Source organism: Leucoraja erinacea, chromosome 19 (assembly GCF_028641065.1).
Source record: "Leucoraja erinacea ecotype New England chromosome 19, Leri_hhj_1, whole genome shotgun sequence".
Classification (NCBI taxonomy): Eukaryota; Metazoa; Chordata; class Chondrichthyes; order Rajiformes; family Rajidae; genus Leucoraja; species Leucoraja erinaceus.
Window position 1 is genome coordinate 13486034 of NC_073395.1, and position 13124 is coordinate 13499157.

The 13124-nt window shown below is 40.8% G+C and overlaps 1 protein-coding gene across 2 annotated transcripts in view; it reads right to left on the reverse strand.

Annotated features, from left to right (window-relative positions):
* Positions 1-494: 494 nt before the first annotated feature.
* Positions 495-13124, reverse strand: part of si:ch211-1e14.1 (UPF0606 protein KIAA1549) — a 167674-nt gene continuing 155044 nt past the window's right edge. For both annotated transcript variants that reach the window (XM_055650350.1, XM_055650349.1), the window contains 2 exons: positions 7802-7962; positions 495-5341 (listed from right to left, as the gene is read on the reverse strand). In XM_055650350.1, coding sequence (XP_055506325.1) covers positions 5093-5341; positions 7802-7962 — 410 coding nt within the window. In that variant the 3' untranslated portion in view covers positions 495-5092. The remainder of the gene's footprint in view (positions 5342-7801; positions 7963-13124) is intronic.

Sequence of the window (13124 nt, forward strand, 5' to 3'; positions counted from 1 at the left end):
GATGCTGAGAATGTTTGAAGAGTTTTTGGAATTTCTGTTTTGCATGTATTTTTTGTTTTGAATAAAGTTTATTTTTGGAAAAAAAAAGACTTTACCAAGATATTGCACTGAATTATCAGGAATTTTAGCAGGGGAATTTCAAACAATAAAAGAGAGCAGAAACATTGGGAACAGTACTAGTGTGTAATTTAATTGCTTAATATCTTGGTACCAGATGTTTAGGTCAGAAAGATTCATAAGTGAAGATGAAAGCAATGGAAGGCTCTATTCTCAAGACTGGATGAAGTAGGGTGCGAGGATACTTAATATGCCATAAGTATCCTCTGGCATAGAACAGTTGGATCCATTTATGTACCATAAATTCTGTGTTATTGATGTTTAGATGAACCAATATAAATATGAAATTCAATGAGTGCAAGTAGCAGGATAAATTCATCTAGCTTCTACCAGTCATCGTGCTTTCAACAGAGCTTTGAAATCTTAAGGGTAGAAGGGTTCCGACCCGAAACGTCACCTGGTCCTTTTCTCCAGAGATGTTGCCTGACCCGCTGAGTTACTCCAGTACATTGTGTCGAACTTTGGTATAAACCAGCATCTGCAGTTCCTTCCTACATCGAAAGCCTGACATCCTGCTCAATATGTTGGCTTGGTTGTGTTATATATTGAAATTGCTTGAATAGTTATCATCTATCACACGTAGAATAAACCAGCAGGATGAAACTGAGAACTCAGATGCTGGCTACTGATGTCAAAAAATGCATCCCACATTTATTAAATCCACAGCATCTTTCATCTTTGGAACATGATGATGTTTGATTTGTCTACTCATTAAATCAATGTTAAATTATATCTAATATTAAGCTAGAGCATTAGAAACACTATCCAAGTGCCCTCCCATAAAACACACTGAAATACTGGGAGCCTGTATGTGATATTTCAGTCATTTTACCTTCCGTTTTGTGCCTGTCCTCAGACTTGCAGGTGTATTATGGAGCAGGTCCTGATGCACTTCACTTAAATAATCATGCTACAAATATGCTAGACATTCATTAGGCTAGTCAACCACAAAAAAGAATCACAGTTGAATCCAATTTGGTTCTTCCCATGACCTGACATGTATATTACCAGCAGGTGTCACTGGATCACCATTAAGAATCTGAATGGTTATCTGGCTTAGGAGCAGAGTTTAATATTTCTACTGTTGAGATCAGCTAGGCTGATACAGACAAAGAGGTTGCATCCCTTGTCTATACATCTTGCTCAGCTTAGGTAACCCGCCTTCTTAAACACCGAGCTCTCACTTATAACTTTAGTTTTCAATATGCATAAGTAATCTTGTTGCACTTATGTGCAATGACAATAAAATATATTATTATTACTTAAGAAAGAGTACAGCCTTAAGGGGTTTCCCCATCACCTCTTTGGACAATGCATTTGTTTGGGGAAAAAAAGGCAATAGTGATCTGACTTTTTCACAATTGGAAATATAAAATCATGATCTGTAGCAGGGATGTCAAACTCATTGTAGGCACGGGCCAGATTGGGTAAAATGCGACAATGTGGACTGGATCAGTGGTGCACGCGTAAACGTCAGTCAGCCAGCCCGAGGCCAAGGGGATCTCAGCGCCGCCATCTTGTCTGTTTGTCAGCGATCCCCATGGTAACCGCGGGCCAATCACGGAGCGGGTGATGGGAGCACCCCAGCCGACACAGCAGGCGGCACAGACAGTGGTGGGGAAGAGAGCGGCGAGGGAGAGAGAGCAGCTGCCATACAGATACGTAATAAATGGTTGTGAATATACTTTTTTCCCCCAAAATCATCCCTCGGGCTGAATTGGACCCCTTGGTTGGTAGTTTGACACCCCAGGTCTATAGTAAGAAACAATAATGTACACTGGTCCCCAATTGCTAATTCGTCAGAGGCCAAAAAGCCACAGCATGTAACATGATATATTACTCAGTGAAATCTATAAAGTTACTCATACCTTTCGCATTAGAATGTTCTTACGATAAGGAGTGAAATGTGCCGTTCCATCATGATGTAACTATGAATTCATTTTTTTAACAAAAGGCATCCTTGAGATGCTAAGAAACTGATTTAAAGATTATTCTGACTTTGCCATGGGGTGCAGTAATCTTTAGATCCATAAGCAGTTTGAGCATCATAAAGTCTTGGAATCCTTGGAGTGAGATATCCCAAATTTAATATACAAAATACTTGGCAGATAAGGGTAACAGTCACTGTAAATCATTGTATATAAATCACATCTGTCCATGAAACAACAGGCTGTTGAAATACATATATGCATTTAGATTTAGTCATGTAAGGTATTTGTATAGATAACTCACAAAACAGTGTTTCACTGTATCTCAGTACACAATAATAAACCAATACCAGATGCCCATTGTAGAAGTGCCTGAAAAAAAAAACCTGAAATAGCTCAAATAATACCTGAACCAATTCGTTCCTACTCTACTGAATTTTGAAACTTACTAGCAAACGGTTCCTGGCCTGGATCCCTCACAACATCTATTGTGAGAATATCTCAACAAACTATTGGACTATGGAATGCATTGCAGGTGATCTGGATGCTTTCTCACCTAATGTTCATAAACGTGGGTATATCATTAAACAGTGACAGATGCCATGCTAATCTTTTACTGCTGCAGTTCAGGTACAAGGCCCAATTGCACTCCATGGTGAAAATATGTTAAACTGAACAGAATCAACCATCTGGGTTTTCTGGACATCTTAATATAACATTATTTGATACTCATTCCTCTTGCAGGGACAATTTTACCGTGTGCCATCTTCGACGATCTATCATGCAGTTAATTAAAATGGGAACTTTGACCAATAAGAATACTTTGTAAACTCACTTGATTCAGAAAGGACATCATAACATTGCTTTGCAGAGTACAAACAAGGTTAAACATTGCCATTGAATTAACACCAGAATGAAACATGCAGAATAAAAACATTGTATCATATTTCATTTCGAGAGAGCAATCAGTAGAAAGACATGCAAAATAAATACAACTAGAAAACTCAAAATATTGTTGGGCCTGCCAACATTTCTGATCAAAACAAAAACAAGAACACAAACAGGTCCCACACCTTATTCCCAATAAAGGAGCATACACATGAAACAAGTGTGTTAATGATATTGTGAGCAAACAGAAAAGCTTTTTGTTCGGTCTGTGATTCAGTTGATTGATATATGTTATCTTGGTAATTATAAAGTCAGATTACTATTGCAATGGGCACTAAATAGTTTGCTTGTTACAAAAGAGACATCACCCAATAAAAACACTGGAGAGAAGGATAACACTAATGATAATTCTGAATGCCCACTGATAATTTGCTTTAGTTCATCCAGATGATTTGCACTAGTTTTATTAATTCAACTGTGACTGTTCTATTTGCAGAAAGTCTATATATTTAGTGTACCATTGAGACTGGTCATTATCAAGGCCACAAATGAGTAGAATGCACCCAAACACTGGCTACGAGGATAAAAATCACAAGACTGTGGCCTGGAGCACCCATACATTTTAAAAGCAAGGCCAGGTAAAAATGGGGGTGAATCGTAGAATTTGATCTTCAAAATACTGTCAGACATCCTGCAACCCTTCTTGGAAAGCACAGAAAGTGATTTAGTCAGTCACAGCAAACCAGTAATGCTGGTCACGGTCAATCTTAATAACACAGTTATTGCTTTCAAGGAGTGCCAGTGAAAAGGGTTAATTGAAGACCTGGAGTCCACAAAACATTCCCTTTAACTCATCCCATTCAGCATGGAAGTACATCGCATCTCACTCTACTATGGTGAATGGTAAGTAATTAGCGAAAGCAAGTAAGACAAGTGGTGCTGTTGATATGTTACAGCCATTTGCAATGATTCTCCATTAAGTCTTTTTTTTGTAGTGATATACAAAATGGGATCATGTGCTGATTTGGTAGGATATGAAGACATTGTGTGTAAGAACAATGCATTTGTGCCATTTTAGGAGTGTTGTACAATGAAATTCAACCAACCCAGTACAATTATTACATCCAATTCTCTTCTCCAGAAAGAATTAAAAACACCTGTTATTCTCTATTCAGACATCTCCCAAAATCAACATACAATGATATTTCTACCTAACTCCATTAATAATGCACTCCAAACAAAGACCTTCGCATCACGTTTCATATCATAATTTTCTTTTGCTTTTAAGAACTGCATTATTCTATCTGATTTAGACTTCCAACTCAGCCCATGCTCAATATCAGCTAATCATGGTCCATATTCTTAACATTTTTAATATCTGTCCAAGCTACATCTCTTCAACTTTCAATTGAAAAACTATAGGTAACCTATCAAACCTTCATTGACCTATTTGCTCAAATCTAATTCCCATCTTGCACACACACACATCTATGAAAAAGCTATTCAAGTCTAATTGCTCAAAACTTAATATTTTTCTTTTTCCATCATATATTTCACCGTCTTTTCTTTGCATTGTTCAAAGCAGTCTACTCTCACATTCCATTTCATTAGTTTTAGTTTAGAGATTAACTTGTCTATTCTATTTACCTAAATTCTTACATCTCAAAGTTCAGACAGAACAGCACTCATTGGGCTGTAAGAATCATGCTTGGTTGGGGGATGGGGAGGGGAGGTGAGGGGTGGGGGAGTGCGGGGAGGTAGTGGTGCTGGGATTCAACCAAATTAGACAAGTTAGCACCCAACGTGGAAAGGGAATTTCTCCTTTTGCTTGCTGGTGATGTTTGGTCATGCTTTGCTGAATGAAATTTACAAAGTTTTTACAGCAACTACCTGGACAACTTTCATACCCATCTTCAGCTACACAAAATACTGTTTAATTTCCACAGAATGGATAGTTTCAGCTCACAGGCTGCAAACCGATGGCGGCGCCAGCTTGGTTCGGAAGCACAATGTTAAAACAAACTCTAATTGTGCTGAATATTTTTACATGTCAGTGGTACTATTCACCGTTTAGTGCCTCTTCTTCAGAAATATAATTGCAGATTTATCCAGTTGGCTTCCATGGGAAGCAAATAGCACAGAGCTCCCCCTTGCCAAGATCAGCTGTGGAGGTTCTGAAATGCAGACTGTTTTTGTGAAAGTCTGAGAAGCTCTTCACGAATGGCTTTGATGAGCGATGTAGAGGACTGGCCAGATATCAGGTCATCCTGGTTGGAGCGAAAGCTGTCTCCAGGTTCTTGAGCATTGCAATGCTGCAAGTGCAAGGATGGTGCGGAAGGATCACGGAGGGAGGTCCTCTGCATTTGAAAGAGTGGTGACACATATTCCTGGTGCCCTCGGGGACTTGGCTGTAAACACAGAACGCAAGATGTGTAAAATGGTTTATAGTTGAAGTAACAGCTTTTAAAAAAAAAATGCCAGCTGCCAGGTAGCCAGCTCATTAAAAATCAACTCAAGCATCACGAATTTTCAAAAAACTAAGCCACAAGTATTTCAAATAGTTACGACTGCCAAATATTTCAAATGATTAAACTCCTTCCCCCCCCACAAGGCACCTACTCTTGCTTGAGCAAGATTCTATGGGCAAAGACTCTTTGAGCAATGGCAGGTTTGGGTAAATGAGCACACCTTGCAGTCCCATTCTAACTAGAAACACATCTATTGCTGGGCGTCCCAATTCTGCACATTCCATCAGCAATGACGAGTGTGTAGGGTAATCATATCACCCTTTCAACTAATCCTAAGATGCCCTTCTCCAGCAAGCCCAAGAATCTGATTTGGTGGATGTGGGTGCCACATTTATTGCCGATTCCAACTGCTCTGGATGTGGTGAGTCGCCTTCTTGAACTGCTGTAGCCTATGCCCCTGTCCCACTTAGGAAACCTGAATGGAAACCTCTGGAGGCTTTGCGCCCCACCCAAGGTTTTTGTGCGGTTCCCGGAGGTTTTTGTCAGTCTCCCTAATGGTCGAAATGGCCGGAGGTTGCAGGTAGTGGAAGATCTTACCTTCCACTACCTGCAACCTCCAGCAACCACCTTCAACTAGCATGGCAACCAGCTTCGACTAAAAAATGACTGATTTTTAAAACGGCAACCTATTTTTAGATTGGCCAGTTTTGAATTTTTTGAAATGATCGCCGGAACTTAGAAGAAGCGGAAACCACTTTTGATCATTAGGGAGACTGACAAAAACCTCCGGGAACCGCAAGGAAACCTTGCGTGGGGCGCAAAGTCTCCAGACTTTTCCGTTCAGGTTTCAACAGTGGGACAGGGGCATTACTAGTGAAGGTAATTCCAACAATGCTGTTGAGTCGGAATTTCCTGAATTTAGACCCAATGACATATTTTTAAGGCCAATAGTGTGGAACTTGGAGGGTGATCTGTTAGTAGTGGTGTTCCCACAAGGAAACTGCCTTTCTTGTTTGAAGTCGCTGGCTTGGAAAGTGATAGTGGACGACTATTGTCGGGTAATTTTTACATTTTCTAAATGCTACACACTTCAGTCAAGTTGCACTGGTGGCAGAATGGTTGAATGGGTTGGTGCTAATTAAACATAATGCTTTCTCCTGGATAAGGCTAACTTCTTGAAAGGTTGAAATTGGAATCATCCAAGTGCGGAGCACTTCATCCTACTTTTTAGTTGCGGCTTGTAGATGGTAGAAAGTTTCTGGTGCGTTGCTCTCCACAGGATACTAACCCTGTGACCTGCTGTTGTTATCTCAATCTTTACTTGACCAAGCCAACTGTACGTTTTTCTGCAAAGACATTCAGGGATTGGATGACCGACTTCCAAAACCAAAACTATTCAGAAATAGGAGGTGCAAAGGGACTTGGGAATGCTGGTGCAGGGTCCCCAAAAGGTAAATTTGCAAGTTGTATTGGTAGTAAGAAAGGTAAATGCAATGTTAGCATGTGTTTCAAGAGGACGACAATATAAAACAGGGATGTAATGCTGAGGGTTTATAAGGCACTGATGGGACCATATTTGGAGTATTGTGAGCTGTTTTTGGGCCCCATATCTGAGGAAGGCTATGCTGGCGTTGGAGAGGGTTCAATGGAGGTTTACAAGAATGATCCTGGGGATGATTGGGTTAATGTATGATGAGATTTGATGGTACCAGCATGTACTCACTGGAGTTTAGAAGGATGAGCAAGGACCTCTGAAACTTACTGAAAGTGAAAGGCCTGGACAGAGTCGACGTGGAGAGGATGTTTCCACTAGTGGAAGAGTCTAGGACCAAGACACAACTTCAGATAGGAGATTAGGATGAATTTCTTTAGTCAGAGAGTGGTGAATCTGTGGAATTCATTGCCACAGACGGTTGTGGAGACCAAGTCAGTGGGTATTTTTAATATGTAGATTGACAGATTCTTGATCAGTAAGGGTGTTGAGGATTATGGGAAGAAAGCAGGAGAATGGGGTTGAGAGGGAAAGATAGATCATCCCTTCGTGAATGACCGAGTAGACTCGATTGGCTGAACAACCTCCTGCTATGACTTACGAACATGAATCAATTAAGCAGAAATTCAATGCTTACTTCATCTATCTGGCTTGGCAACACTACCACCGCCTCCATGCTCCCACATGACCATTTCAATTTGCTTCTTCCACATCAAATCCTGCAAAGCTCACAGCTTTGCAACACTTTGCAACCTTCCTGATCCACACTCTTCATAATTTTATCCATATCCCCTTCCACAGCGCTCCTCCTGTACTCCATGCTTTGCATTACAATATACTTTGACAATTCTCTCTTATCTGATGAGAAATAAAAAACTAAAAAAAATTCAACATTGTGTCTCACTTACTGGTTCTCTGCTATGAGCATTAAGCCCCAGTCCATCTTCAGTACCATATGGTGTCCATCCCACAATTCCTTGTGGTCCAGGTCTTCCAACACGCATCTGCCCTGGCTGTGCCCCCATTTTGCCATCTAGGTGACTTTGTGACACTGGATAAATATGAATTCCTGTGGGAAAAAAAATCCGATCAGGACCAAAGTACATTCCATTTATTACATTGAAATTAGAACACACTGACTGCACATTTGTCCCAGTTGGTTAAACAATGCGCTTTATCTACCATTTGAGAAGGTCTAGTTCATCTCCTTTCCACGGATACCTTTTCCTTCATTCTCCTTCATTTCAATCATCTTTGCAAGCTATTTTTATATGGTCAACATGACCTCTGATTCAATCACAACTTGGTTAGAACATTTGAGAGTTTCACAGGTAAGATGTTTAAACAAAAAGGCTTCTCTTGAAATTCTGTCTGTTGAATCAATCCACTCATTTCCACGCTCCCATCCACTCCTTATGTCCTGGCAAATTCTATTAATTTAAATAGTTAACTAGTTTCCTTTCACATGTTGCAATCGAAGTACATTCCCAATCCCAACTAATTGTTCATGAAAAAGCATTTTTCTTTGTCACTTTTAGATATTTTGAAAATCTCCTACATTCTATGTTATCTAATTCTAGACCCTTTTATAATTGGAACAGTTTCTCTGTATCTAACCTGTCGTTATTATTCGTAAGATACACTCAAAATGCTAGAGCAACTCAGCGGGTCAAGCAGCATCTCTTCAGAAGAGTCTCGACCCAAAATGTTACCTATTCCTTTTCTCCAGAGATGCAGCCTGAGTTAGTCCAGTATTTTGTCTTTCTTCAGTGTAAACCAACATCTGCAGTTTCTTCCTCCATATATATTATTTATAAATGTATATACCCCATTACATCCTCTCACACTTTCTCTGGTCCATTCACAACTTCTCTAGTCTATCCACAGACTAATATGCTGTATCTTTGTAATAATTTTAATGTATTTTTGACATCCTCTCTAAAGGCATTACATATTACCCAAAGTATATTATAGAGAACTGGACATTTATCATGTTCAGATCTGTATTTTATAGAGTTTCATCTTAATGTCCTTACTCTTGTCCTCTGGGGTGTGTTTACAAAGCCCAGAGCCCGGTGTGTCATTAACCTCTTTTTCAACCTGCCCGGTCACTTTCAATGAACAGTGCATATGTAACCGAAGATTTTTATTCTTGTAATGCTTTTAGAATTATACACTTCAGAGTGTATCGTCTCTTATTCTTGCCACCAAAATTTAGCATTTGACATTTCTCTGCATTAAATTGCATCATTCACCTATCTACCCAGTTCCCCACCCTTGCTTATCTCTCTTATTAATTAATATCCTCCTCACAATTCACTCCTCAGGCATCCAGTTTGTATGTCATCTGCAAATTTGCAAACTGTGCCCGTGCACCCATGTCCAGTCATTACGATGCATTAAGTAAAGCAGAGGTTCTGGTATTGGCCCCTGGGCATCATTGCTGACACAGCACATCTGACTCTTTCCTGAAAAATTCCCCACCCCTGAACTTAAGTAAAAAACTGTCTACAAATCAGCCTTACATGCATTTATAATCTGGCATCTTTCATATGTTCATCTCTTACTTCAAATTTACACCTAAATCTCACACAATCTCACAATGTAGAAAACAAGGAACTGCAGATGCTGGTTTACAAAAAAATGACAAAGTGCTGGAGTAACTCAGCAGATCAGGCAACATCTCTGGAGAACATGGATAGGTGATGTATCGGGTTGGGATGCTGTTACTTCCGAACTTTATCTGTTTCCCCCCCACACGTAATGTCATTGTCGAAATCCCCTCATTATGAGCTCTTTATCATTGGTTCCAACAAACCTGCCTTGCCTCTTACACCCAACTCACATGGCTTTCTCCAAAACTCTTGCTTGTCATTCGATTTACTCTCTGGGTGGATGTGAGCTGGATGGGTGGTATAATGAGGATAAATATGAGGTTATCCAATTTGGTGGCAAGAAAAAGAAGGCAGGTTATTATCTGAATTATGTCAGATTAGGAAGAGGGGAGATGCAACGAGACCTGGGTGTCCTTGTACATCAGTCACTGAAAGTAAGCATGCAGGTACAGCTGGCAGTGAAGAAAGCAAATGGCATGTTCATAGTGAGTATATTTGAGCATAGGAGCAAGGAGGTCCTACTGTGGTTCTACAGGGCCCTGGTAAGACCACACCTGGAGTATTGTGTTCAGTTTTGGTCCCCTAATTTGAGGAAGGACATTCTTGCTATTGAGGGAGGTCAGCGTAGGTTCACCTGGTTAATTCCCGGGATGGCGAGATTGACATATGATGAAAGAATTGGTCCGACTGGGCTTATACTCACTGGAATTTAGAAGGATGAGAGGGTATCTTATAGAAACATACAACATTCTTGAGGGTTGGACAGGTTAAATGCAGGAAAAATGTTCCCGATGTTGAGGGAGTCCAGTCCAGAGTCACAGTTTAAGAATAATGAGTAGGCCATTTAGGACTGAGACGAGGAAAAACATTTTCTCACCCAGAGAGTTGTGAATCTCTGGAATGCTCTGCCACAGAAGGCAGAGGAGGCTAATTAGAAATAGCTCTTAGGGCTAACGGAATCAAGGGATATGAGGAGAAAGCAGGAACGGGGTAATGATTTTGGCTGAATGGCCTTCTCCTGCACCCAATTTCTATGTTCAATGTGATCTGTAACTGAGAGAAATCAGGGTGGAATGTATTCCACATAATGTCTTGTCAATGTATGGCAAAGCATTGGAGGTACTTCAAAGGCCAATCCAAAGTCACCATTATATTTTGCTCAGGATCTTTATTTTAGACATTTATAGTCTGAAAGAACAAGTTTCCAAGCATGTAAAATTTAATTATCAGTGTCAGGGAGGTTGAGGAAATTAAAACATTGTGCAGTTAAAAGTTTACTCAAATTTGAATGGCTTTGGTATTTTATTGTATTTTTTATGGATACGTTCTGAAATATATTCCAACTTCACAATCTTGCAAACATTCCAAATGCATATTACTGGTTGATATGCCAGTTAATGAAGGGTATGGGTATTGAATAGTTTCCAGATTTCTATATTTTATGGTCTAATGCAAATAGCAAAAGTTGGCGAGCACTACAGTCCTCAGGTATTTTAACTGAAATAAATAGTCTATAAAAATGTTCACAAATGTTCCCGTCAACGGAATTATATAGACAAGCATGGGAAAATGAAGTAGACCAACCTATAATGAAAGATACTTGGGACGAAAGTCTACAACATATACATCAATGCTCGTTAAATGCCAGATATTCTTTAATACAATTTAAAGTACTACTTAGGCTGCATTACTCTAAAACAAAATTAAATATAATTTTCCCACATATCTCTCCCGTTTGTGATAAATGTTAATACTCAGAGGCCAATTTAACTCATACTTTTGTAAATTGTATAAAAATCAAAGATCTCTGGACAGATATTTTTAGAATAATTTCTGAAGTTGTTAATACCCAATTGGATCCCGACTCAAAACTAATAATATTAGGAATATCAGAACAAAGCCTAAAACTTACAACAAGCCAACTAAACTTCCTTGATTATAGTATCATAACTGGGAAAAAATTAATATTAAAATTTTGGAAAACACATATTGGACTCTCAGTGTGGAGCGGGCGAGCCCTCGCTGGGGCTAGCCGGAGGGGAGCACTCCGTTTTGCTGGCCCGCGACAGCCGGCAGCCTGAAGACGCGGTCTGCAGAGCTCCAGCTGGCGCGGCGTCTACACCCCGTGATCTCACGTTGGGAACCCGGGGGGGAAGAAGAAGCTTCCACCGCCAGCCCGCGGCCAACTTCTACCGCGGGCGCCATGGCGACTGACTATCAGGAGCGGGGTCCCTCGCCAAGGATCCCTGGAGAGGAGCTCCAGATCGCCGGCCCTGCAGTTTGCTGTGCTTCTGGCTGCGGCGCGAACTTTAAATCTACGACCGCCGGCCTGCGGCCTACACCAGCCTGAAGCCGCGGTCTCCGGTGGGGAGGATTTACCTTGACTTTTACCTTGTCCTTTTACCATCTGGACGCCCGCAGCAATGGCTGCGGAAGGTTGAGGCCCCGAACACGGGGGGAAATGGAGGAGGACTGGCCAATTTTTGTGCCTTCCACCACAGTGATGATTGCTGTGATGGATGTTTGTGTTAAATTTTTATCGTGGATTGTGTGTTCTTTCTCATTGTGCCGCTGCTGACAAATTCATTTCACTTGCACTTTATGTGCAATGTGACAAATAAAACTGATTGTTGTTGTTGATTGTTGTTGTTGTATGTAGGTTGATTGGATTGGTATACCTGTACTTGTAAATTGTCCCTAGTGTGTAGGATAGTGTTAATGTGAGGGGATCGTTGGTCGGCGCGGACTCGGTGGGCCGAAAGGCTTGATTCCACGCTGTATATCTAAACTAAAAAAATCGGAGTTCTCCCACTAACAAACATCAGTGCTGCCAGTGGGGGTGGAAGATTGCAACCTTCACGTGGTCTGCCCTGTTTCGACGAATGCAATCAACCCGGCGTGCACAATCAAATAAGATCAAATAGAACAAGTTGTCCTACAACTTTAGGCTGTGCACGCCATACGCAAGAGGAAGTGCTGCCATACAGAAAAGAAAATGGAGAATTGAAAACTATTCACATAAAAGTATGAGTATGATGATATTGAACTAATAGGTCAGTGTGCACTGTTAATTATTAAACTATTAAATTATTATTATTCTAGAACTTACAAAAATTAGCTTGTTAAACAGAACACGACAACTAATTTAATACTTCTCCACTCAATTTACAAAGATCAGTTCTCAACTTCATATTTGCACATATAAATGAATATATATACATATACACATTTTATATGTATACTAGACCAAGTGGGACCCGTTGGGTCCCATCCCCTCAACGCGTGGTGGGGGGGGGCGGCTTGCTGCGTCACATATACACCAACCCCCCCCCCCCCCCACACACTAACCATCCCCTTTATTATTACATTAATATTATTAATTCGCTCCTTTTACCCCATCCCACGCCCTATCCACTCATGCATAGCCCCCAACTCGCAGGTGCGGCTAGAGAGGGAGGGAGTAGAGAGAGAGAGAAAGAGAGAGAGGGCAGAGGCAGTGAGAGGGCTGAGGCAGCTCGGCAGCTCCAGTACAGGGCTCGACTTGCTCGTTCTTTAGGCGTCTTTTGAATAACCGGGGTAGGGGGTGGGGTGACGTCACTAGCAGCACGTGGAAGAA